Here is a 26,864-nt window from a genome sequence, read left to right as displayed (position 1 = left end):
CTTCCAGATATTTTCCTTATCTGTCATAATTCACAGATCGATAATGGCTGTAAGTCAGTTTCCCTGTGCTACCTATAAAAACTCATCTGTTTTTCATGACATTGTAAGAACTTGGGAACCTTCAGGAGTTGTTTTAGGGAGTATTTTCTGCAATTTTCTTCAGCCAGTAAGCATCATCTGCCTCCACACTGTGGCCACTTGTAGAGTCTACCGTGGACCCTGTCTTACATTCTACCTGCCTTACTGACAAACAAGTCATATCAGACCTGAGTCCAGAACAAGTGGAACTCTTCAGATCAATGAAGAATCTCTCTAGTGTTTCACCTTTGCAAAAATAACTCTGGGCTCAACTGATGTTTCAGAATCTCTACTCTGAGATGTCCTTTGCTCTGGTCCTATCAGAATAGTCATGGTTCACTCTCTGGATCCCAAAATCACTAGTCTTCAGTATCTTTTTTGCACTCACTTGTTTTAGATCCTACAACAAACATTATAAACATCTCCACCTTAGCAGTTCTGCCCAGCTTACACTCAGCGGGAATGAAATGATTCCTAGTTTGATCTAAAAGGATCCACTTTGATTATAGAGACAGAGACAGGAGAGCTCAACTTCTGAGTGCTATGAGTGTTGCAAATTGTTATTTGGAGCAGACAAGGACATTGCAGTTAATACTTGGAGAGAGACCTGGATCCTTCCCTTAGTCATGCACAGGGTTGGATGGGGTGAGGTAGAGTTTGTAACTTCATCTCTGTTATGTCCCCTGGACTGAGAGAATAAACTACTTCTGGCCTTGTGTCTTTCAAATAAAATACCTGTTGTAAAACAGTAGATTATCAGTCTGGGCCCTATAAGTTCCATCCCACAGCTTCCTACTTTTAAATATTCCTGCTTTCCACACCCCCACCCCAAAACAAAACAAAAAAACCAGTCACCAAGCCTTCAGACCCAATTATCTCCCACATGGGGTTATCTTCGCCCCACCTACATGCTAGTTTAGTGCTAAGGGTGCTTAGCCCTTTACAGATGTGTTTATTCACACCCTATTCTCTAAAACCCCTCCCAAATCTATCCTTTCTGGTCCGAACAGCACCCACACTTTCTCAAAAGCATTTGCTTACTCCTCTCACATACTTATCTTTCCATCACATGTGAGAATAGAAACACCACATGTGTGTCATTGTCTCCATAGGTCTAGGGAGTGGAAAACATCTTTTCTTGAATGCACGTTTAAGGCCAAAAGCCCATCCCGTTGCTATGTATTTTATATATAAATATATAATCAAAACAACAACAACAAAGATAATGACCAATTTCTTTTTTAAAAAAAATATAAAACTGTAGTACAATTTGAGGTATGTAGAAAGTTACCACTTATAGATGTAACTGGAAAGTGATGACCTCTTAGGCTGACATGAAGCTCACCCTCTGCGGGCTGTGAAAACTCCTACTCTGTAGCCCTGTAACTCTATTTTCTGAACACACAGTCTCTTGCAAGGAATAGTGTACCTCTAGAATCATAAGTACCCAGAACCTCTGAAGGTGGCTTTATTTGGGAAAAGGTCTTTGAGTCTACCATTGGTTAAAGGCTCAAAATGGAATTGTTCAGGATTTTAGGTGAGCTTCAAATCCAGGGATCCATGTCTTGATGAAAGAAAGGAAAGGGACACAAAGAAACAGGGGGAAGAGCACGTGAAGGTCAAGGCAGAGATGAGAGAGAAACTCACACAAGGCCAGGAGTGCTGAGAGGCCTGGGAAGGAGGAGGAACAAGGAAAGATTCTTCTTTGTAACTGTCAGAGAGCACTGATGTGTTGATGATGTGATCATTTTGAATTTGGGGCCTCCATATTGGAAGATAATTTCTATTCTACTGCCCTAAACCACTCAGTGGCACTTCGTTGTATATCTTAAACACATTTTCTTGGCAACCCTGGGAAACTGACACTGTGAACTAAAGCAGCCTCAGTGTGGTTCTTTCTGCAAGTCCTTTCCCAGAACTTGTAGGACCCTGAACAACTGCTCTACAGTTACTATGACAACCATGAACAATCATATCATCATGGTCACTGGTTGGGAGAAGCTTCCAGAATCACGTTATCTTTGGGAAAATATACTGAAGTTTCAGTGATTATAGTGTGATCTGCAAACTACAGTTTCTATAGCCATGAAATAGGGAAATAATTTGCCTATAGCATTATTTTTTTATGACAGGTGTATGTGCCCTAGGCCAGTCTAAGCCACAGAGATAGTAAACAGTCTCTCAGCAAGGGACTAATTCATTGTCCTCTTCTTTCTTTGCCTTCAGAAATTGCTTCTCATCCAAGCACTAACAACTAACTTTGATTTAGCCCCTCTGCCTGATCTGTGGCATCTCTTCTGAATTTCTGACAAGTATATTGTTCTATTGCAATGATTAAACCTCATAGTTACCCTTCCAAGGAAACTGTCTCTGTCTGAGGAGCTGTTCCTAACATCCTCAGCCCAGGATGGTCTTGTGTATGCTGACAGGGACTTTTACACATTGGAAGGGTGGCACTTCATGTGTAATCTCTTCTATATCCCTGCCTAGAGCCTGGCCCTGTGTGGCAAGGTCCTGGGGAGTCCACTGTTTCTAGACTTCACAGTGAAGTCACAATGAAGTTTTCAATTTTCATTGTCTTCTGTATGACTACAGACTAGACCTAGTGAGTTCTATAGATCTTAAGTTAAAACTTTCAATCAAGAAAAACCAGATATATTGAGGAGAGACACAGATAAAATCCAAAGATGTAATAAAAAGAATTGGACTCTAATTGAGAAGTAAGCAGGTGCTCTAATCCATAGGTTTGCTTAGCCTCTGCCCTATACTGGGTGGAGTTATTGTTAGTTGTAACTTTCCTATCTCTGTCTTTATCCTGCTTGTGTTCCAGAGCCCAGTCATTGCCTTTCAGACAAATGACTCATTGGAGGATCTAGAGTACACAGGAGGAAGAAGAACTTCAGGCAAGAAGGAAGATTAGCCACTCTGCTTTTTTAGACTAGTAGGAATGTCAGTAACAACAGGAGTCCGAAGAAACTGCTGAGACACACCAGGCTAAACTCAATATTTTTATTCACTTAGTCTGTTTCAGAGTCAAGGGGTTAATGAGGAATGGTAGATTTCCATGGAGGGAGAGGAGACAAGTCCTTAGGAACAGGGATTGGAGAAGGTGCGGGAAAATCCATGGCCAGGGTAAAGAACAGCTCAGGATGCATAAAGTTTGTCTCAGGAATTTTTTTTCTTGACCTGAGAAAGAAAAGACATTGTTAAACCTCCAGAATCCATGGAGCAGAGGGAGGGGTTATACAGGAAATAGATTCTCAAGTATGATCTTGAAGAGAGCTCCTTGGTTCTCCTCATCCTCCAGGAGTACAAACATAAGCATTCCTCCAGTTTTACTTTGTACTGTGTTCCTTATGGTATTTTTGACATGACTGGATATCAGGGTTGGGTCCTCCTCTAAGATCACCATACATTCCATACACTGCAGTCTATACCTCCAACCGTTTGTCCCATCCTACCATTCTTACCATGGCCATCAGCACCAGGGCACTGACTAGCACAGCATACAACGTGGCCTTCCCCAGTAGGATCTCATAGAGGATGGTGGCAGACAGAACCCCTTGATGATAGGATGCTGTTAATAGGAAAGGAGAGTGAGTAGGTGCTTATAAACAGGTTCCTCTGGGCAGCCCCAAACTCCATGTTTGTAGAATTTTGTGTCCTGTTTTCAAAGCCAAGACCACAGAAGACTTAGAGAAAGTTGAGAGATTTACTCACCTGAGGTGATTCCACAGTCTGAAAGAAAAGAGAGGGAGGAAAAAATGGGTGAAAGAATGGCACTTCTTGGGGATGTTCTACACCCAACAACAAAATTTAAAGGTGAATGTTAAGGCCACAGACAGATGCACGTCAGATGGCATAAGCACTCTCCGCTGATACTCCTCACACTGTCTTTCTGATGGTGCCAGGCAATGTCACCGAGACCTTAAAAATCTACCATCAGGGATGGGACTGAGAGATACTAGGCTATGAGGGGTCTGTGAGGGAACTCATAAACACAGCTCAGAGAAACTAAAGAACTGGGAAGCCAATTGGCCTGAACTGCCCCATTGAGTTTAAGTATTCCTTGGAAGAAAGCATATGCTATGGTTTTCTGACACCATGTCCTTGATTATCTGTCCCACCATTTGGGCTTTTTCCTGGGTCTATTCTTTGCTTCTACATAGATCATTTCATATTTTTGAAGTACTAGTGCTGTTTAGTTTTCTTGTCAGCTCTCCAGGTGCCATTTACCTGCTCGGCCCCAGGCCTCCGCACTGATGTTCTGTGTGACAGGTTTGGGTGAGTCCTCTGACCAGTTGTCTTCCTCTGTAAGCCCATAGAACTGCACTTGGCAGCGGAAGTGGTTGCGAGGATTGTGCCAGAAGGGAGCAGAAACCCTCAGGCGGCTGCTCAGGCAGTAGGTGATGTTGTTGCTTTCCTTGTAGGCCTGAGGGTCTGTGCTGACCCCATTGCGGATCTCCTTCCCATTCACCCACCAGCTCAGCTCCACATGGTCAGGGAAGAAGCCCCTGGCCAAGCACACAAGGGTAGCCTTTTGTTTGTCTGTGATCTCTGCTTCTGATGGCTCAAACAAGGAGACCTTGGGTGGAGTCACCGTTTTCAGATCCTCTGGAAAGTAAAGAGGGGTGAAATTAGCATTTTGCTGATGACTACCTGGATCAGGTAGAAATTGTTTGTATCTGGAAAGGCTAAGGGCTAAGAGAGTTTCTGAAAAGCCAGTCCTGTTGGCTTTGGAACCACTATTCCTTTTCTCTTTGGCATTAATCTTTTACCTTGTTGGTCATTTATTTCATCCAGTAGACATCAACCTTTCCTATCCTTCCATTTTCATAAACACATACTGTAAATGTCTGGCCCAATGTTCTGCACAATGGCTCTGTATTGACACAGTTTTAATCCTCCTTTCTCAAGAGAAGTTTATTTCTTTTCTTTCTTTTTAAATTTTCTCCTTTTTGAATATTTATTTATTATGTATACATCATACAGCTTTCTGCCTACATGTAGGCCTGCAGGTCAGAAGAGGGCATCGGATCTCAGCATGGATGGTTGTGAGCCACCATGTGGTTGCTGGGAATTGAACTCAGGACCTCTGGAACAGCAGGTAGTGCTCTTAACCTCTGAACCATCTTTCCAGCCCGAGAAGTTTATTTCTTATTATATTTAGCACGTCTTTAGTTGGAGTTGGCCACAGAAATAAGACATACAGGGCCCGAGTCTGAGCAATCACCTTCCATGCCTGTGTGACCATGGGAGAGCCTCTTTAATGCTTCTGTACCAATTTCTTTTCTGCTTGCAAAGCGAAATGTGCAACACTGACTTGAAGAAGAGACATAAGGATTTGGACCATCCTGCCACAGCTAAGTTATCTGTGTCATAGCTAAGGGACCAGGATTAAAGGGTAATTCAAGTTCAGATAAACATTTGGCATGAGAAAGCTTTCCTCAGACTTCAATAGATGGTTTATTTTCACCCATGCCTGTGTAGACATCCCGGTCTACCATGTATTCACAATATATAAGGTTTACTCAATTTTGCAGAGTAATCTCATCAACTTCTCTGCCTCTAAATATCCCCAGTTATTTGCACTTTTCTGTCTGTCCTTTGCTTCCAAGTGATTTGCTGAAAATGAAGAGATAGATATATTTTGTGCTAGCAACCCAAGACCTTCTTGATAATGCGGAAACTTTATTTTAACCCTTTCTCATAATTCTGTGGATATTATCTTATTCCAGGGCTCCAAACAAAGGTATCCATCCTGCACAATTCTTACCCAAGGTCACAGGCTTAGTGCTCCAAGCTCTGCAGCAATCGCTCTGGAAATCTGTTTCTTTTTAGTAGGAGTTGTCTACATTTTTCTTTTCTTTCTTTTATTTGGAAGGAGGGGTTGTCTTACTCTGCCGTCCATAATGGCCTAGAATTCTCTACATAGTCCAAACTGGCTTAGAACTCATTGTGTAGCTTAGGCTGGCCTCACAGTCATGGCTTCTCTTGTTGCAGTCTCCTCAGTGTTGGGAGTGTAGATATGGGTCTAGCAGATCCTGCCTCAGCTCATTCTCTTCCTCCAGTGCATCATTTTCAATATCCCTAGGACTTCACAGGCTGGGCCTGGATGCAAAGAGTATTATTCTTGCTTCTCTCTGTGGTTCTTGACTCTGTGTCCTCTGCTCTTAGTCTGTCTAGTCTTATTCTGTCCCAGAGATATTGGCTTTGAGACTCTCCCAGCTTACCATGGGAACTGTGGGATGCAGTTCTCTGACCCTCTCACTCAGCAATCATTGAGTCCCCATTGTGAAAATTGAACACTTGCCTGAGTCAGGCATGTTGTTCTCTAGTGTATTAATGAACACCATTGTCAGGACAAATAGAAGCAGATCCTCACTACACCCTGAAGTATTACTTGTATAATTCCACAGGGAGACTGGGGGCAGCTAAATATCCATGTATGTGAGTTCATGAGGGTTCTTTCGAGGTATAATTGCCTATGAAAGTGAATTGTGCATAAGTGAGCTGCTCCTGGTATGTGATTTGCTTGCAAACTGGACTAGCTATGAGTAAAATTATAAAACTTCTCTTCCCTTTTCCAAACTGCCCCACTATCTGTCTCCATTGAATAGGTTCACACACTAACAGGCCTAAGCTTACCTTATCATCAAAGAACCAGGACTGGAAACCAGCCTCATCTGGCTATAAAGTCTGTCTCTTTTCTTTATCCCACGTGACTACAGGGACCCAACATTTCCCTTAGACACAATTTAACATGGCTGAGTTCCCTTGGATCCAACTTAATGTTCCAATCACAAATGATGTCTACTGTTACTATGGTTACCAAATAATACAGGTTAACATAACCAAGCTGTGAATTATTTCTTTTTTTATAACCTTGGCCCTCACTGTCAAGGTGATATTTAAGGTCCATTCTAATACTGGGACCCTAAGGTTTTTCAAGCATTTTTTTCCCCAAGCTAAATGTCTGTAGTTTAATGTATGCCTTTGATCAACGAACCCCATTCGTGATATAGCCTGTCTGTCTAGCCTGGAATTCACGGTGTGAACAGTGCAGATTTTAGGTCAGGAGTCAGGCGAATAACCTGAGGATAAACAGACCCCAGTGACTAAGTTCCCCCGGCCTTTGGGCTGACCAGTCATGAGAATGTGTGGATACTGGGTTTCCATCCTGCTTCAAGGGATCCCAAGGTAAAGCAGTAGATGGAATTTAATCACATGCTAACACCACCAGGCTTTTGATTCTTCTGTTCTAGTTTAGGTTTGTCCTTGGTTTATTGCTAGACTCCTTCCCCTTTAAAAAAAAAAAAAAACCCTCTCTCTTTTGGACAACTTTTGCCAGTGAGAACTCTACCTCTGGGAAACCTCCCCGCCTTTCTCTGCCTTTTAGTTCTTTGTGCCTGCCATTTACTTTCAAAACCAAGTTTGATTCCAGAGTCTTGATTAATCCTTTTTCTCCACCGCCCACCCAGCGCATGCATACCTCAGAGAAAAGAGAAAGAAACTTACCTTGTCCTGGCTTGCAAGAGAAATGCTTTGGCACCCAATACCCTGTCTCATCCAGCTCTCCCAGAAAAGGCGAAGTTGAGAGCTGTCTCCCATTACCGATTCCCCCGGGAGACTTAACCCGCTCAATCCCAATTTCCTCCAGGGACCCAGGAATTAGGGCGGGTGGGGGGGGCGGGGAAAGATATAAATCTTACCTAAAACCGTGAGCTTGGTGCCGGGACCGAAATACTGCTCATAGGAGCACGGAGGCGCGACCCCACACACAAACCCGCGGGGCTCAGCGAGGTATTCCCCAGTTTAGGGACAATCTCCCTGCATTCAGCCTCCCTCTCCCGGCGCGAAGGGCCTGAGAACCCTGGGCAAAGACGCCAGCAGCCCCAGAACTTGCCGCTGCAATTGCTAAGAAGCTCACACGGGAGGTTCAACCCAGGGCAAGGGCTGCACAACCCTGTGAACTCCAAGAGAAACCCAGCCAAGGGACCCGAGCCCACTGCAGCCATATCCCGCTGCCAACGCGCGCGTGGGGCCCCAGCTCACCTAAGGAGGCGAGTGCCTGGTCCAAAGTACTGGGTATCTTGGTTCACAGCCCCAGAAACCAACACAAAAACTGTACCAGCTTACCTAGCACCGACAGTCGGGTGCCTGCACCGAAGAACAAGGTGTTTTGACTCACAGCCTCTTAGCACAGGACAAAAACTAGCCCTGGCTATTTTTACCTGGGAGTCCCTTCAAGGAAATGCTCCCTCCCCTTCACGACTAGCTCCCAACTTACCGAGAACGGTCAGTCTGGTTCCTGAGCCAAAATATATCTTGTCTGTAGTCACAGCCTTCAGGCTCAGGACAAAAACTCAGTGCTGCCCGCTCGCTCCTGCTGTCCCAACCCCAAACCATGAGTGCTTTACTGTTCCCAGTATCCAATACAGAAATCCTTCTGCCCAGGCAGGTTAGCTCAGACCAAGAGGACACTGAATAGTCCTGCTCTGTCCCTCTTACTCCCACAGTACAGTTCAGCCCTCCTTACCCAGCACTGTCAGCTTTGAGCCTTCACCAAAGTATAGCTGCCCGGTGTTTGCACAGTCCTGGGGATGGTGGCACAAACCTCCTCTTCCCTGATACAGGGCCTTAGATAGTCAAAGGTCCACTCTGCTAAGGCTTTCTGCTCCAGGGGTCCTTGTGGGTGACTGTCCCACCTTCTCCCCTACCTGTGTGGCCTCTGTTTTCTTACCTAGGACCGTGAGTCGTGTCCCTGATCCGAAGAACTGTTCAGCATAGGAACACAGCAGAAAAGGGCTGCCACGAATTCTTCCTGCTTCCTCACCTTCCTCAGCATAGACCCGGGGTTACTCACATTCTCCATCTACCTCCAGAATGGGTAATGCAATCTTGACCTTGCATGAGGCCTATCTTAAGATCTCAAATTGAAGAAGAGATACAACCTTTGGCTTGGGAACGAATATCCATACAATTCACTCAGGGGTTAGCAAAGTGACTTTGAAATCTGAGGGCTACCTGCTGTGTCTGAGTAGCCTCCAATGAGAAAGGACTTGTACAGTCTTTCCAACAAAGGGTATATTTATTTACTCAATACTTTTTAATAAGTTCTCAATTTACCCTGCATGTACAGATACTTTGTTGATGGTAAGAGTCATGATTAGGGCTGAATGTGAACCCACTTCCCTTTCACACTCATGGGAAGCTTTCTAGGACAAGAAAATGCTTAGCTATTAGAAGACCTTGTAGGTCCACTCACACAGACTCCTCCTCACATGTTAAATGCATTTCTTGGACAGAGAGTTGGTGTTTTGGGGGTTAGAGCTTTTTGTAAAAGCACCTCTTCCAGTTGAATCATTGTGGCCCCCCCCAGTCCCCACAATGTTACACCATGATACAAAAAAGTTTCTTCCCTGCAGGTGCCCTACCCCAGTGCCTGGGCAGGGGCAGGGAGACCAGGTGGCAGAGAGGTTTGTCTGACTGAGAGGGGCTGGGAAAAATCTCAAGCTGGGTAAATCTTAGGAGGGGAGGAGCTTGGAGATGTTCTTGGGACTGATGGTGGTGTTGTTGATGCAGGGAGGGAGCCCCTGTTCTGAACATGTTCTCTCCCTCTCTGAGAGCATCTATGTCACTGGGTTTCCCCTCTGAGACACAGTGCCCACCTGCTTAGGCTGGCATTTATAGGAAGATAGGTGGGAGGAGTGAAGTGGTAAGGCTGCTAACAGGAGACTCCACAGAGTGGTTGATGCAACTTAGAACATAGAGACATGCGTCTCAGAAACGATCATCATTCCTATTGCTTACTGGACAATGTTCAGCTTTCTCATTTATTTAGTCCACAAGTCCTTAGTGGGTTACTCAAGTGTTAGATTCTATGCTGGTTGCAAGGAAATGAGTCCATTCTCAGAGAGGCTTGTGCTAATATGGTTTCTCAGCCTTGGTTTTGATTATTGCTGTCTCTGACTCTTTCTTGTTCCCAGGCAAATAGCTAAACTCCAAAGCATTCAGCCATGTTGTTTGTACTTTTTCTCCTGCCTCTGGTGAGCACAAGCACTCTCTGTTGTGCACAAAGTACATGTTTTTGAAGAATCTGTATGTTTGCATGCCCTCCTGATTATCTAACTGCCGAGTACAACTTTGTGGACAGTTCACTCAGCTATTTCAAAGTGCTGGCTTTTATTTCTGTTCTTTTTTGTTTCCCCTTGACTTAGTCCCTGTGTAGACAGATTGTTTTCTTGAAAACTGTGGTTTAGTTACCTCTGTTCTATGACTGGTCAGAATCAATGCATTACAGTGATGTGTTCAGTGAGTGAGTGATATGAATATACATGTAACCATGTCTGTCTGTAGCTGTATATGTATTTTTGCACAGATTAAACTCTGAACTCATATGTAAGCAAGAGGGAAGGCCTCAATGAAATGACTGTTTATAAAACCGGGTCACTTTCATTTCCCTCACCATTCACATGTTTATTAGAAAATTACCACAAAGTGTCTACCCCAAAGCAAATACCATTCAGCATTCCAGGGTACTATCAGAAATAACACCTTAGTTATGGGGGAAGCCATCAGTTACATGGGAAGTGTCAGATAAGAAACAGTTCCCATTGAGTATGATAAATATTCAAAGGAAGTATTTACAAGAAGCTAAACAATTGAGAATGTTTTTGATCTAGTCTTAGTAAGAAGGAAGGATTGGGCAAAAACCACTAAAGGCTCCAGGAAGACAATTAATCCAAGTCCTCAAAATGAAGTAAGGATTGCTAAGGGAAGAAGGGTATGTGTTGCTCCAACAGGAACAGGCAGGAGGAGAACATGCAGAATGGTATGACGAGGATGAGAGGAACAAAGCATGGGGGATTATGAAGTATGATGAATCATTGAGTATTTATGCCATCTTTTACTATTTTTTTTTTATTAACTTGAGTATTTCTTATATACATTTCAAGTGTTATTCCCTTTCCCGGTTTCCGGACAAACATCACCCTCCCCCCTCCCCTTCCTTATGGGTGTTCCCCTCCCAAACCTCCCCCCATTGCCACCCTCCCCGCATAGTCTAGTTCACTGGGGGTTCAGTCTTAGCAGGACCCAGGGCTTCCCCTTCCACTGGTGCTCTTACTAGGATATTCATTGCTACCTATGGGGACAGAGTCCAGGGTCAGTCCATGTATAGTCTTTAGGTAGTGGCTTAGTCCCTGGAAGCTCTGGTTGCTTGACATTGTTGTACTTTTGGGGTCTCGAGCACCTTCAAGCTCTTCCAGTTCTTTCTCTGATTCCTTCAACGGGGGACCTATTCTCAGTTCAGTGGTTTGCTGCTGGCATTCGCCTCTGTATTTGCTGTATTCTGGCTGTGTCTCTCAGGAGCGATCTACATCCGGCTCCTGTCGGTCTGCACTTCTTTGCTTCATCCATCTTGTCTAATTGGGTGGCTGTATATGTATGGGCCACCTGTGGGGCAGGCTCTGAATGGGTGTTCCTTCAGTCTCTGTTTTAATCTTTGCCTCTCCCTTCCCTGCCAAGGGTATTCTTTTTCCTCATTTAAAGAAGGAGTGAAGCATTCGCATTTTGATCATCCGTCTTGAGTTTCCTTTGTTCTAGGGATCTAGGGTAATTCAAGCATTTGGGCTAATAGCCACTTATCAATGAGTGCATACCATGTATGTCTTTCTGTGAGTGGGTTAGCTCACTCAGGATGATATTTTCCAGTTCCAACCATTTGCCTACGAATTTCATGAACTCGTTGTTTTTGATAGCTGAGTAATATTCCATTGTGTAGATGTACCACATTTTCTGTATCCATTCCTCTGTTGAAGGGCATCTGGGTTCTTTCCAGTTTCTGGCTATTATAAATAAGGCTGCGATGAACATAGTGGAGCACGTGTCTCTTTTATATGTTGAGGCATCTTTTGGGTATATGCCCAAGAGAGGTATGGCTGGATCCTCAGGCAGTTCAATGTCCAATTTTCTGAGGAACCTCCAGACTGATTTCCAGAATGGTTTTACCAGTCTGCAATCCCACCAACAATGGAGGAGTGTTCCTCTTTCTCCACATCCTCGCCAGCATCTGCTGTCACCTGAGTTTTTGATCTTAGCCATTCTCACTGGTGTGAGGTGAAATCTCAGGGTTGTTTTGATTTGCATTTCCCTTATGACTAAAGATGTTGAACATTTCTTTAGGTGTTTCTCAGCCATTCGGCATTCCTCAGCTGTGAATTCTTTGTTTAGCTCTGAACCCCATTTTTTAATAGGGTTATTTGTTTCCCTGCGGTCTAACTTCTTGAGTTCTTTGTATATTTTGGATATAAGGCCTCTATCTGTTATAGGATTGGTAAAGATCTTTTCCCAATCTGTTGGTTGCCGTTTTGTCCTAACCACAGTGTCCTTTGCCTTACAGAAGCTTTGCAGTTTTATTTATGCCATCTTAAGGATCGCAACTACTCCACAATGGCTGCAGCGAGATCAAGAGATATGCAGGCTTTCTAGATGTAGAAATAGGTCTTGCTCTTGCTTATAGGAAGCTCTAAGTTCTGTACAACTAGGCACGCTTGTGTGATATAGTTTACATCCCTCCATTTCACCGGGGTATAATTTAACAACGATTTGTACCTTAAGTGAAAGACACATCTTCCATTGGAATATAGTTTTCCAAGTCAGTGCATTGTCATGGGTAATCATCTAGGAAAGCTGCTTGGTGAATGAACACATGTGTTCAGTAAAAGGCCTAAAGGAAGATAGGTGACACACATGGAACCAAGCCTTGTTAGCCACAGGGGCATGACAAGTTGCAGGTGGATACATTTGTGTAATCTGTAGCTGCTGTCCCCCAGAGCACTCATCTTTTGTTTGTTTAGTTGGTTTGGTTTTGAAGTTAAGAGACTTCCTGTACTCAGGACCTCTGTCCTTCTCTCTTGAGAATTTTTAGTTTCTGTCACTACCTTCCAAACTTAATCATCATCTTTTTTTTTTTTTTTCCAGAGCAGGGGACCAAACCCAGGGCCTTGCGCTTGCTAGGCAAGCGCTCTATCACTGACCTAAATCCCCAACCCCAATCATCATCTGTTAATTTGAGGGTGGGGCCTTCACTTCTCTTACCCTGGATGGGCATCATTTTTCTTGAATATCTCTTCTTTTCTAATCATAAATTGATCAAGGAGTTTGGGGAGAGAAAAGAAATAAAGATATCTACACACACCAGAGAGAGTCAGGCCATTCTAGAACATGTTTTATTGGTTATGGTTACTAATTGTAAGTGTGCTAGGCACTCTCCAGGCCACAAGGATTTCAAACATACAAACACAAATATACATGACTAGGCAGACTTTGGGATCCACAAAGGAGAATAGGCTCTTCAGAAGCGCCAGTAGAAGAAAATCTGTATCAACACCACAATGGGTTGTAAGCTCTTGGATTCACCTTCAGGTCTGGCTTCAGGAACTCTTTCTTTTGACCTGCGGATGAGAAGCATTTTAGGTTTTCCAATGGCCATGCATAGTGGGGCTTGAAAGAATGTAGGAAGGCCCATTGTTCTGACAAATTATAGAGCTACTAAAACATCCCTTGGGCATTTTGAATTATCATAGCATGTCCTCTCTGTAGATCATTCACTAAAATTCTTTGAAATTTCTTCTTGTCCTTAATGGCATGGGAGCAGAGCTTTCTCTACTGCTTCCATCTAATCCTGGAAGAGCCCTTAAGCCCCTGGATGTAAGTGTCTTGTGTTCCATGTGTCACCTCCCCTGTAAGGTCCATCTGCTCGTTCCTTACCATAGTCATCACTACCAGCGTACTGACAAGCACAGCATACAGGGTGGCTTTTCCTATCAGGATCTCATAAAGGATGGTGGCAGACAAGACCCCTTGTTGATAGGATGCTGTTGACAAAAGGAGAGCAGGTAAGTACCGTTGGCCAGGTAGCTAGTTCTACAGTCAAGATCATGAGAGGTGAAGAAAGAGTTAACTCGCTTACCTGAGGTAATCCCACAATCTGAAAGAATAGAAAGAGAGAGAGGAAAATGGATGAGACACCTTTTTATTAAGAAGATTGAAAATTAAGTCATCCTAGGAGCTAGCATAGTTTGATAGGCCCAGATTACCCCTCCCCCCAGGAGGTCCCAGAAGCATCCCTCTTCTGTTGTACCAAGTGTTCTTAAAACCCATGGCATAGGCACCAAAGCTAATGATTCGGATACTGAGCTGCACAAGTGGCATAGACTGGAGATCTTACATGTAAGGCTGACAGAATGAGGATCTGGAGTGAGAATTATACACAGTTGTCTAGTTTATCTTCTTGGTAGGCTTTTTATCACTTTCCAGTGTATTTTCTGTATCCTGACTTCCTGGCTTTTCACCTGCATCTTTCCGTTTTTCTTTGGCACTACTGATGATCATTCTTCTTACCAGCTCCCCAAGGCCCCCTTACCTGCTCGGCCCCAGGCCTCCGCACTGATGTTCTGTGTGACAGGTTTGGGTGAGTCCTCTGACCAGTTGTCTTCCTCTGTAAGCCCATAGAACTGCACTTGGCAGCGGAAGTGGTTGCGAGGATTGTGCCAGAAGGGAGCAGAAACCCTCAGGCGGCTGCTCAGGCAGTAGGTGATGTTGTTGCTTTCCTTGTAGGCCTGAGGGTCTGTGCTGACCCCATTGCGGATCTCCTTCCCATTCACCCACCAGCTCAGCTCCACATGGTCAGGGAAGAAGCCCCTGGCCAAGCACACGAGGGTAGCCTTTTGTTTGTCTGCGATCTCTGCTTCTGATGGCTCAAACAAGGAGACCTTGGGTGGAGTCACCGTTTTCAGATCCTCTGAAAAATGAAGAGAACAGGAGATGTCTGAGAGCTGTCTGAACCAAGCTTGGATTTGTAAGAGAGGGCTGGAAATGGTCATTATAAAGTACAACTATGTTGTAGCAGGTTCTGCTTGTTTTTTGTCCTTGTCCAATTCTGTTTCTGGTCTCCCTTGGCATTCCCTCTTCTTTATAGATTGTTCTAAGTATATGCTTTGTTTACTCTCTCCCCACACTTTCCTATGGTGGAATGGTACCTTGGATTTTTCACTTTCTTGTAATGACTCATGTACTTGAACACTGATCACTGGTTAAAAAGAATACACCCAGTAGTTTTTAAGAAACCGGAATCTATGCATGGCTATTCGAAACAGAGGCTTTGAGTGATATTGAATTTTAAGACAAAGATGTCATAGTAATGTCATGATCCTAAGAACTAAGGTTTTTTTTCTCCTTATTATTATTTTTCTTTTTGGGGTAAAGTGGATATATCAATGTATTTAGGTCATTCTATATAGTATAAACTTTCGTTACCTAAAATAGACACTTTCCACACAACATCCAGAGACATCTCTGAGTTTCTGAATACTTGCTCAATGCAACCTCCTCCCCCACTGCACGCAACTTGCTTTGAGGTTCCAGCTTGTCTCTGGCTGTTAGCCTATCCGATGTTCCACATCCACTTCTACACTGAGATGTGAGAAAGCTGTGGTGGCTTGCATAGGAAAGCTGCAATCCCATGGAAGATAGTATTCATAGGTTGAACTTTTATTTTTTCAGTGCTCAACAAGTCTCCCTGGTGAGTTTCAGAATTCTAGTTCACAACCTAACATTGTATTCTTTAATGTAGTGAAAAATTCCTGTAAACAAATAATAAAGTACAAGGGTCATTTCAGAAGCAGGTCTCCACCAGAAAGGCCTGGATCCAGCCACATGCTTAGAAGACAGGACAGAAAAATACTCCTAGGATTATTGAAATGAATGACCCCTGCCCCAAGACACAATAGATGCAAAATCCACATATGTCCTCCAAGCCTCCTCCCTTGATGTAGAGTTCAATGGTCTTCCTCTTTGGCTCTGTTCTGACCTTAAAGTAAGGTTCTGGTGTACAAACAGGATAACATAAGATCTTTCTTCTTTGTCTGAAGTTGAGGACTTGTCCGGGAAATTGAGAAATGAGTTTGGAGAAAGACAAACAGTGGCTTGAAGGATAATCAATAATTGAAATAAATGTAGTCACATAATGTGACCTTTGAATCCTTTAAAAGAATTGGGAGAGAGAAAGGAGGAAGAAGGATGTAGAATCACTACTTATTTATGAAGTTCTCAAAAGTAAAAATCAAACAAAATCAATAATTTTAAACATAAAACAGTCCTTTCTATTTTTTTTTTGTGTGTCTTATAGAGTCTGGGATTGCCTGAAACATTCACACTTAAAAAAATATCACTCTATGCATTTTCCCCCTCTTTGAGCCCCAGGCCTTTGAAACCAGTGCTTAGTAGTTTCCTTTAATTTTCATGGCATGGATCCTGTCTACTAGACAATATCTATGGAAGCTACCAATCCTGGGAGGACCGAGGTGTTACATTCTTCCACCTTTTCTTGTATTTTCCAGACCTCATATCTTTCCTACCCACTCCCCATGCCTGTTAGCCTTTCTGCTTCCTCCCAAGTATGATATTGCTTATTTTAGGTTTTCATTAGCTTATTATTCCAAGACAGACCTGGAGTCTCAAGACCTTTATTTTCTCTTCATCATACATAATTTATTGCTAATATATCACTTTCTAGTTATAAGCTTTTTCATATCTAACCCTGAGATATCCACGGAGTATAATATACTCCAAAGTTCTGTAGGCAGCTACAGTTCCTGTAGTGCTATGACAGACTTATGCCATTGCTCAGGATTAGTGCCCAGGTCACTCTGATACCACCAAGACCTGATCCCCTCTGCCCTCCAGCCCTTTCTATCACACAAGGAAGACAGACATGTGTCCTCAGAAACCGATAGAGGCAGAAGATGAAGGAGGCAGCAGAAGTCTGCACAGGAGGTCAGTGTCAATATTTTAAATAAGACAGAGTTCTATGTACCAAACCAACCCAACAGTGCAGAAGGGGAAAGAGAATGGAAAGAGTGGAGATGAGGCTATAGAGAGAAAGCGAAGTAATGCATCCGCTCGGAAGGCACAGACGACAGTAGTCCAAAGAATAAAAACAAGAGAAAGAAGACTCAAAGCTCCGAAGCAAGGCTTTCCGAGACCACAAAGAGAAAACAAACCCAGAGAAGAGCAAGCTACCAGGCTTTGGGGAAGTAGAAGAGTAGAGGGTTCTAAATGGGAAGGGATGACTCTGTCTTATCTTATACCTAAGTTCCTTTCCCAGACCATGTTGATCCAACACAGGCATAACCCCTCCAGTCAGGAATGGAACCCCCATACCTGTCACAGTGAGCCGGGTGCCTGCTGCAAAGTAGAGGGGCGAATTATAGAAACACAGTTGCTGGTGGCCTTGGTAAAACCTACCCGCGGTCCCAAAGCTAGAGAGCTACTCTTAGCTCCCTGAGATCTGGATGACTGTCTCTCTGCCTGCAGGAAGAATTCCAGACTCCAGTAATGCCATGAGACAAGTGACAGGAGGGAGACTGGAGGAAAGGACTCAGAAGAAGCACATCTATGCAAACAGAAATGTCAGAAGGCAGGAGACTGCTCCTAGACTGCAGAGACTCAGGGGAAAAGAAACAGTTACTGATTCATCTCCTCGTAAGGGAGGCAGAGGCCCCCTTTAGAACCTAGCAAGAAAAGGAATAACTCAATCCCCCAGCCCCTTCTACCCAGCTCTGGGGATGCAGAAACCCTGAATCCAAGGGACGGTGCTCCCACCACTTTAGTCCCATAGCTTACCTAGAACAGAGAGCCGAGTCCCCTCTCCAAAATACTGGGCCTGGTTGTTACACAGTACAATACAAGGGTGGCAAACTCCCAAGGATCTGATGGGGCCCTTCCCTGAGGCAGGACTCTACACAGAATCCCCAGGGGTCCAGGCACATTCACCAGCCTTTCTTCCTCTTTGAACCACAGCCCAGGCTGCGTCTTTTTGTCTTTTCCTTGTCTGAGGAGTTCCCCACACCTCTAGGCTTACAACAAACCTTCCTGAGAAAGAAAATTTTTACATACCCAGGACAGACAGCTTGGTTCCATGGCCGAAAAACAATCTTTCATTGGAAACACAACATTAAAGCCTGATTGTAAAACTTCCTCCTGCTTTCTGTCCTTCCTCCCTGTGCCCACTGCCAGTTAGCTTCCCTCATTCCTGAGGAAGGTTTTATCCCCAGGGAGTAGGACAGACAGGTGTGCAGTATTAACTAATATAATTGGCAGTCCGTTTTCCTAATGATCTGTACATCCTCCTCCTCCTCCCCAAAGCCTGTTTTCTGCCTGTATGTGAGGGTCAAACAGCAGGACTATGAACAGTACACGAGGCTGACTCCTAGTTGAGCTTGCCGGCATTTAACAGGGTACCCAGGTTTCATATAACCAGCATGTAAAATATGGGAGATGGGCATTCAACCCCTCTCACATGCATGAGCAGAGGAATTTAGTTCTTTCTTATAGAAGTACCTTGCAACCTGGACACCTCAGAGAGAAATTTCATCTGGTACCCAGCCATTTGGCCCTAACTTACCTACGACAAGAAGCCGGCTTCCTTCACCAAAATAGAGCGCATTTCCAGAACACAGCCTCCCAGGTCCAATTCAAAACCCTTCACTCTCTGTGAGCCCTTCTCTTTTCTCTTTCCTACCCTCCACCCTAGGAGGACTCAGTCACAAACATTCAGTCTAACTTTGTGGATTCAACCTCCTTTGAATGTAGTCCCAGACATGAGATAGACTTCCTCAAGAAGGAACCATGAGCTGGATCCTTTCTCTTATTTCCTGGACAGTATTACACCTTTTATCCCACACCCAAAGACCCTCAGGCCTTACCTATTACCAAAAGCCTGGTCCCTGGGCCAAAGGTGTAGTCATAGTTTGCACATCAGAATACAGATACTCTCTAATATGGACACAGAGGACAGGCTTTGTCCAAAGACAGATTTGGAAATTTGCCTTAAAGATATCTTACCTACAACTGTCAGTCTCGTTCCTTTACCAAAGAAGACTTCTGTGTTTGCACAGTGCTATAGGGTGAGGAGGAAAATAATCTTAAGATGTGACGAGAAACTCATCCCAGCTAGTGTCGAGAGGACCCTAGGAGGAATAATAGCCTTGTGTGCATGACAAGTATTGCACAAAAGAACATTTTGATGTTAGACTTGTAGCAATGTAGAACATGGTAGATTCCATCCATTGGGACCTACATCCCCTTTTGTGAATAACATACCATATATATTCTCTCTCTGAAGGTCCACTGAAGTGAGGTAGCCCTTCAGAGAGCAGATTCCCAGAGAGATGTTGATATTCCTCTAGAGCTGAGATCTTTATGGCTTTTTTTTAAAGCTGTAGACCTGTTCATCTCTGTTTCACCTGTCCACTGATGGTGGTGGTCTGTTTTATGGAAGTTGGGAGAAGAGGCTCTTCCTGCATCTTCTGCCTCTAGGGCCACTAGGCCTCTCTTCTTATGCTTGTGATCATTCTGCGTAGGTTTCTGCTCTGGGACAGCCCCATTCTTCTCCACAATCTTGGCCTGGCAGGAAGCAGAGGTGAAGTAGAAGCATTTTGGATGTAAATGGATTTAGATTTGTGACCCAGAGGAAGAGTAGCAGACTGTGGGCCTTGGGACAGACAGAAAGGTTTTTGTAAAGGTTTCCCATAGAATTGAATCACCGTGCCCCCTGTCCCCACAATGTTACAGCTTTATACAAAAAGGACCCTCCCATAGGTCTACCCCTTGAGGGCTGGAAGAAACCACCAGAGAAGCTGCTCCTCTGAGGGGAGTCAAAGATAAGGAAGATGACATCGCCACCATTGTGCAAGGTGGTGATAAGAAGTGAGCTAATGCAGGGGTTTCCTCCTTAACCCCTGTTCTTACTTTGAATGTTCTTTGTTCTTGGAGCCTGATGTCATTGAAATGCTGTTTGCTGAAGGGGCTGAATTTCCTCTGGTATCCGCCCTTCTCAAGTTTTTGTCCTATAAGGGATTTACCCTATGAAGAAGTTACAGCCCCCAATCTAGCCTGGCTTTGCCCTTGCCCTAAGGCTCGGTGTAACTCAGAGGTTATATTTTTTCCCATGACCAAGACTCTGTGGTACTGAGATCCTCTCTGTGTGACAGACTTGAGCCTTATTAAGGGGCTAACTAGGTTCTGGACTTCTTGGAATGATGGTGAAGAGTGCAGTACATTTCTAACAATGGCTATGAAATGAGATGACTTGATCACATACGTTACGATGTTATTACCCATCCTGCTAGGCAAAGGGAGTTAAGGACAAGTCCCTGTGGAGGCTGGGTACTCACACAGTTTGGAAATCAATCTAATATAAATTGCATGGTCATGCGATCATAGCTACATGGTAGTCTTCTCTGAAGACATTTCAATATATTAGTAGGTATTTCAGTTTTCCTGTTTAAGATGAATCTGGTTGGGTGTGGAGGCACAGTCACACATCTTAGTTCTATGGAGGCAGAAGCAGGACGATCTGTGATTTTGAGCCTAGTATGATCTGTAGATGAATTTCAGACCAACTAGGGCTGTACATTGGTACTTAGTCTCAAAAACAGTCTTATTCCGAAATTCACCCTGCCTTTGCATGCTTTGGGTATCTCTCCCCTTAGTGATGCTTCCTACAACTGCCTGTCAGTGGCGACTTAAGACCCAGATGATGAAAAGACAGACTTGACTATGTAATTTTGCCACATTAGAAAGAAAGAAAGGAAGAGAGAAAGGAAGAGAAAAAATAGAATCAAAAGCTAATTGAAAACCTGGAAAAAGTATTTTCAATTCTCACCATCAGGGCTAGTAATCAATAAGAAGATAATTCAATAGCTCAAAAAAAAAAAACCCAAAAAACCAAAACCAAAAACAAACAAACAAACAAACAAAAAACCAGAGAGAGGCAAATAGCAGATGTTTCAGAGAAAAAGAAATCAAAATGGTGCTTAAGTGTAGGGAAAAGTTTTCACAATGATTAAAAAAAAAAAAAAAGGAAAATGTCATTGAAATCATGCCTATCAGCAATTTGAGAAAACCGGGTTATTACAGACTGTTTTCCTGGGGACCCTGCAGAGAAATACTTTAGTATATTTGTTGCTAACAGGAATGCAAAAACAATAAAACAACCTTTATAGAAAATAACTAGAAAACAGCTATGAAGCTATAAATGCACTTTTGTTTTTATCCAGAAACTCGACCCAAGGGAATTTACTTTGTAGGTAGGGTTGCATACAAATGAAACTAGCAATTGGGAGGCTGAGGCAGGAGAACTGTTAGGAATTCACGGCCAGCCTGGTTTATACAGTAAGACTCTCTTTCTAAAAGTTCAAAAAGCTGAAGAATGAAAAATGTTTAAATGAGCGTGCAATCCTTGTGTCATGTCAGTGACTCACACATGTTTAACTGGAAAAAAGCCAACTGCAGAGCTGCTTAGATGTAAGCTACCTTTTGTTTAACAAATGAGACAGCGCACAAGAATTAAGTAATGAGTATCCTCATAGAGAAACAATGGGCAGAGGGCTGACCCTGTAGCTTATTGATAGGCTGAATGCATGAAATGATGGAGAATGTGGGTTTGATTTCTCAGAATTGCAAAACAAGATGAAAAAGAAATTCTGGTAAAAAAGTAAGATGATCTATTGAAAGCAACTGCCCATCACAGACAGGAGCGCACAGGACCATTTCTCACTAATGATTTAATGGCGCACAAGACCACTTTTCATCGATGATTTAATGGCGAGATTTCAACTTTGTAGCTATACACCTCTATTATGTGTTCTAAATAAAATTTAAAAATCAATAAAAAGGGAAGGAAAATCAATAAAATGTCATTTTCTATAAAATATATGAAAAAGTTCTGCTAGAAGGAACTTAGTTTTTTTTTCCCCATCTTTATTAACTTGAGTATTTCTTATTTACATTTCGATTGTTATTCCCCTTCCTGGTTTCATGGCCAACATCCTACTAACCCCTCCCCCTTCCCTTCTGTATGGCTGTTCCCCTCCCCATCCTTCCCCCATTACCACCTTCCCCCCCAACAATCATGTTCACTGGGGGTTCAGTCTTGGCAGGACCAAGGGCTTCCCCTTCCACTGGTGCTCTTACTAGGATATTCATTGCTACCTATGAGGTCAGAGTCCAGGGTCAGTCCATGTATAGTCTTTGGGTAGTGGCTTAGTCCCTGGAAGCTCTGGTTGGTTGGCATTGTTGTTCATATGGGGTCTCAAGCCCCTTCAAGCTCTTTCAGTCCTTTCTAAGATTCCTTCAACGGGGGTCCTGTTCTCAGTTCAGTGGTTTGCTGCTGCCGTTCGCCTATGTATTTCCTGTATTCTGGCTGTGTCTCTCAGGAGAGATCTATATCCGGTTCCTGTACATCAGCCTGCACTTCTTTGCTTCATCCATCTTATCTACTTTGGTGGCTGTATATGTATGGGCCACATGTGGGGTAGACTCTGAGTGGGTGTTCCTTCTGCCTCTGTTCTAAACTTTGCCTCCCTATTCCCTGCCAAGGGTATTCTTGTTCCCCCTTTAAAGAAGGTGTGAAGTGTTCGAATTTTGGTCATCCTTCTTGAGTTTCATGTGTTCTGTGCATCTAGGGTAATTCAAGTATTTGGGCTAATAGCCACTTATCAATGAGTGCATATCATGTGTGTTTTTCTGTGATTGGGTTACCTCACTCAGGATGACATTTTCCAGTTCCATCCATTTGCCTATGAATTTCATACAGTCATTGTTTTTGATAGCCGAGTAATATTCCATTGCGTAGATGTACCACATTTTCTGTATCCATTCCTCTGTTGAAGGGCTTCTGGGTTCTTTCCAGCTTCTGGCTATTATAAATAAGGCTGCGATGAACATAGTGGAGCACGTGTCTTTGTTATATGTTGGGGCATCTTTTGGGTATATGCCCAAGAGAGGTATAGCTGGATCCTCAGGTAGTTCAATGTCCACTTTTCTGAGGAACCTCCAGACTGATTTCCAGAATGGTTGTATCAGTCTGCAATCTCACCAACAATGGAGGAGTGAGCAACTTAGTTTTAAGTCACTACTTTTTCCAAAGATTGGTTTATGTAAGGAGTTGTTTTAAGATCCAGTGTTTGCTCAGAGAGGCCCAGTTCTGTAGGGAGCTTGTCAAAATTCTGATCTTTAAATTGTTTTTCCTGAGCTTTGGAATCAAAATCTCTAGGACTGGGTTTGTTAACAGTATTAAACAAATAACCAGAAGGGGTTCTTAGGTATGCTTTGTTACAGTGGGAAGCCTGGAACCCACTCCTCATCCCTAGGCAAACAGGAAGTTGTAAGACTTGGATAAGACCACAGTGCTAGCTACTGGTGCTCTGAACTGGGCAGAGACTGTCTCAGCAATAGTGGCAGATCTTACCATTGTACTGTAAGCCTGGGTAAGAAGGCCAACCATTTTTAACCTTTTTGAAGGTGGCAAAGTCTATTCTTTTTTTCTTTTTTCCATTGAGCTGTACATTTTATTTTATTATGTTTTTCTCACCTTTTGACATCTCACTTAATCCCTCTCCCTAACAAAGACTGACTTGCTAAGCCAGAGTTTCCTTTTAATCATGTAGGTGAGTACTTGGATTTCATCTGACCTTGAAAAAAAATAGTACCGTTTTTCTTGGTGTCATTGTATCTCATGGGGTTTTTCCAGTTTGCTCATCTGGACATTGAGACTAAATGTAAAGATGGTAGCAACTCAAAACATTTAAAATTTCAATTTATTTATTCATTTCCTGGTTCGTTCATATTCTCTCTCTCTCTCTCTCTCTCTCTCTCTCTCTCTCTCTCTCTCCCTCTCCCCCTTCTTTTTTAAAAATTAACCTGTACAAACAACATAGATTATTTGGGCAAAAATCAATCAGGTTGTAGCCATTCACAGATGTGCACAGTAGGGGGCAGCCTTTCCTTATTTAATTTATCATTTTTTAAAAAATATAAATAGATTTGTTTCTTTTCTTCCTTTCATCTTTATCTTTCTTTCTCCTCCCTCCCTCTCCCCTTCCTTCCTTCATTTCTTCCTTCCTTCCTGTCTTTCTAATACCGCGACTGCAGTTTCCCCGCTCTTCCCTTCCCTGAGTCCTATCCCACAATTCTCCTTTGATTGCCCCCACTCCCATCCACTCCTCCTGTTTTACAATTCAGAAAAACCTTCCATGGATGTCAATCCACTATGCTATATAAAATTGCAGTAAGTCTAGGCAAACACGGTAGGAGAAAAGAGTCCCTAACGGAGGCAAAGAGTCAGAGATAGCCCCTGCTCCCACTGTTAGGAGTCTCACAAGACCAAGATACACAACTATAGCATATATGAAAAGGGCCTAGGTCAGTCCAATGCAGGCCTCCTTGTTATCAGTTCAGTCTTTGTGAACTCCCTCGTTGGCTGATGCTGTGGATTTTCTTGTGGTATTCTTGATCCCTCTATCTCCTACTGTCTTGTGGTGTTCTTGATCCCTCTAGCTCCTACTGTCTTGTGGTGTTCTTGATCCTTCTTCCTCCCCTCTTCTGCAGGATTTCCAGAGCTCTGCCCTATATTTTTGGCTATGGGTCTCTGCATCTGTTTCCATCAGTTGCTGAGTGCAGCCTTCTGATGACAACTGGGCTAGGTTCTGAACTTGAGAATAGCAGAGTATAATTAGGCATCATTTTCTATTCCAAGTCTCTTGACTATGACCCTCTGGGTCCTGGCCCTCCAGGCAGTATCAGGGGTGGGCTTCCTCTGGCCACTTCCACAATTTCTGCTTTACCTTTACCCCAGGACATTTTGCAGGTAGGACAAACTTCACCCAAATAGCATTTGTGCAAGAACAATTTGGGGGAATTTTAAAATAGTAATGGGTTTCTTTCAACCCATCATACTCTGGTTGGTGTCTCAGTTAAGGAACTAAAACAGGAACCTGAAGAGAGGGGCACTCGAGCGGCAGTTCACATGTGGTCCAGACACTGTGTGGACCTGAAGGGACCCGGTCAAAAGTTGTCTGTACCCAAATCCCATGGGAGGGAGAGCTAAACCTACAGAGGGGCTGACACGCCTGGGAAGCCAGAAGAGACTACACTCTGCCTACATTTCTGACTCCAGAGGAAAACACCTAATGCCATCTGGGACCACAGTGCACGGGGTACCCAGGAAAAGGCAGTGCAGGCCCTGCTGGTTGCTACCCTCATGGAGAGCTCAAAAGCAGCCCCCCACAAGCAACTTCAGCTGCGGGACCAGAGGTAAGACCAACTTTTCTGCTCCAAGTGACATGCCTGGTGGACTCAGGACACAGGCCCACAGGAAAAGCTGAAGACCAGTTGACAGGAAAGACTACACGTCTGAAAGCAGAAAACTCTGTTCCCATAACTGGGTGAAAGAAAACAGGAAAACAGGTCTACAGCACTTCTGACACACAGGCCTATAGGACAGTCTAGCCACAGTCAGAAATAGCAGAACAAGGTAACACCAGAGAAAACCTGATGGTGAGAGGCAAGTGCAGGAACCCAAGCAACAGAAACCAAGACTACATGGCATCATCGGAGCCCAATTCTCCCACGAAAGCAAACACTGAATATCCAAACACACCAGAAAAGCAAGGTCTAGATTTGAAATCACATTTGATTAGGATGATGGAGGACTTAAAGAAAGACATAAAGAATTCCCTTAGAGAAACTCAGGAAAACATAAATAAACAAGTAGAAGCCTATAGAGAGGAATCACAAAAATCCCTGAAAGAATTCCAGGAAAACACAATCAAACAGTTGAAGGAATTAAAAATGGAAATAGAAGGAATAAAGAAAGCACAAAGGGAAACAACCCTGGATATAGAAAACCAAAGGAAGAGACAAGGAGCCATAGATACAAGCATCACCAACAGAATACAAGAGATAGAAGAGAGAATCTCAGGAGCAGAATCCATAGAAATCATCAAAACAACGGTCAAAGATAATGTAAAATGGAAAAAGCTACTGGTCCAAAACATACAGGAAACTCAGGACACAATGAGAAGATCAAACCTAAGGATAATAGGTATAGAAGAGAGTGAAGACTCCCAACTCAAAGGACCAGTAAATATCTTCGACAAAATCATAGAAGAAAACTTCCCTAACCTAAAGAAAGAGATGCCCATGAACATACAAGAAGCCTACAGAACTCCAAATAGATTGGACCAGAAAAGAAACTCCTCCTGTCACATAATAGTCAAAACACCAAATGCACAAAACAAAGAAAGAATATTAAAAGCAGTAAGGGGAAAAGGTCAAGTAACATAATGGCAGACCTATCAGAATCACACCAGACTTCTAACCAGAGAGTATGAAAGCCAGAGGATCCTGGACAGAAGTCATACAGACCCTAAAAGAACACAAATGCCAGCCCAGGTTACTGTATCCTGCAAAACTCTCAATTAACATAAATGGAGAAACCAAGATATTCCATGACAAAACCAAATTTACACAATATCTTTCTATAAATCCAGCTCTACAAAGGTTAATAAACGGTAAAGCCCAATATAAGGAGGCAAGCTACACCCTAGAAAAAGCAAGAAACTAATCGTCTCGGCAACAAAACAAAGAGAAGAAAAGCACATAAACATAATCTCACATCCAAATATGAATATAACAGGAAGCAATAATCACTATTCCTTAATATCTCTCGACATCAATGGTCTCAACTCCCCAATAAAAAGACATAGATTAACAAACTGGATACGCAATGAGGACCCTGCATTCTGCTGCCTACAGGAAACACACCTCAGAGACAAACAGACACTACCTCAGAGTGAAAGGCTGGAAAACAAATTTCCACGCAAATGGTCTGAAGAAGCAAGCTGGGGTAGCCATTCTAATATCAAATAAAAATGATT

General features: G+C 43.3%; 2 gene segments (V, D, J or C); both read right to left on the bottom strand.

Annotated features, from left to right (window-relative positions):
- Positions 1-3,073: 3,073 nt before the first annotated feature.
- Positions 3,074-9,740, bottom strand: LOC102554731 (T-cell receptor beta-2 chain C region-like). The segment is given in 6 exon segments: positions 3,074-3,264; positions 3,549-3,655; positions 3,799-3,816; positions 4,315-4,692; positions 8,134-8,170; positions 9,428-9,740. Coding segments are annotated over 6 exon segments (579 nt in total).
- A 3,548-nt stretch (positions 9,741-13,288) lies between these two features.
- LOC134486762 (T-cell receptor beta-1 chain C region-like) lies at positions 13,289-15,725 on the bottom strand. The segment is given in 5 exon segments: positions 13,289-13,535; positions 13,852-13,958; positions 14,054-14,071; positions 14,507-14,884; positions 15,400-15,725. Coding segments are annotated over 5 exon segments (561 nt in total).
- Positions 15,726-26,864: the final 11,139 nt, after the last annotated feature.

Source organism: Rattus norvegicus, chromosome 4 (assembly GCF_021556685.1).
Source record: "Rattus norvegicus strain SHRSP/BbbUtx chromosome 4, alternate assembly SHRSP_T2T, whole genome shotgun sequence".
NCBI classification, from domain to species: domain Eukaryota; kingdom Metazoa; phylum Chordata; class Mammalia; order Rodentia; family Muridae; genus Rattus; species Rattus norvegicus.
This window is presented reverse-complemented; position numbering and strand designations above follow the sequence as displayed.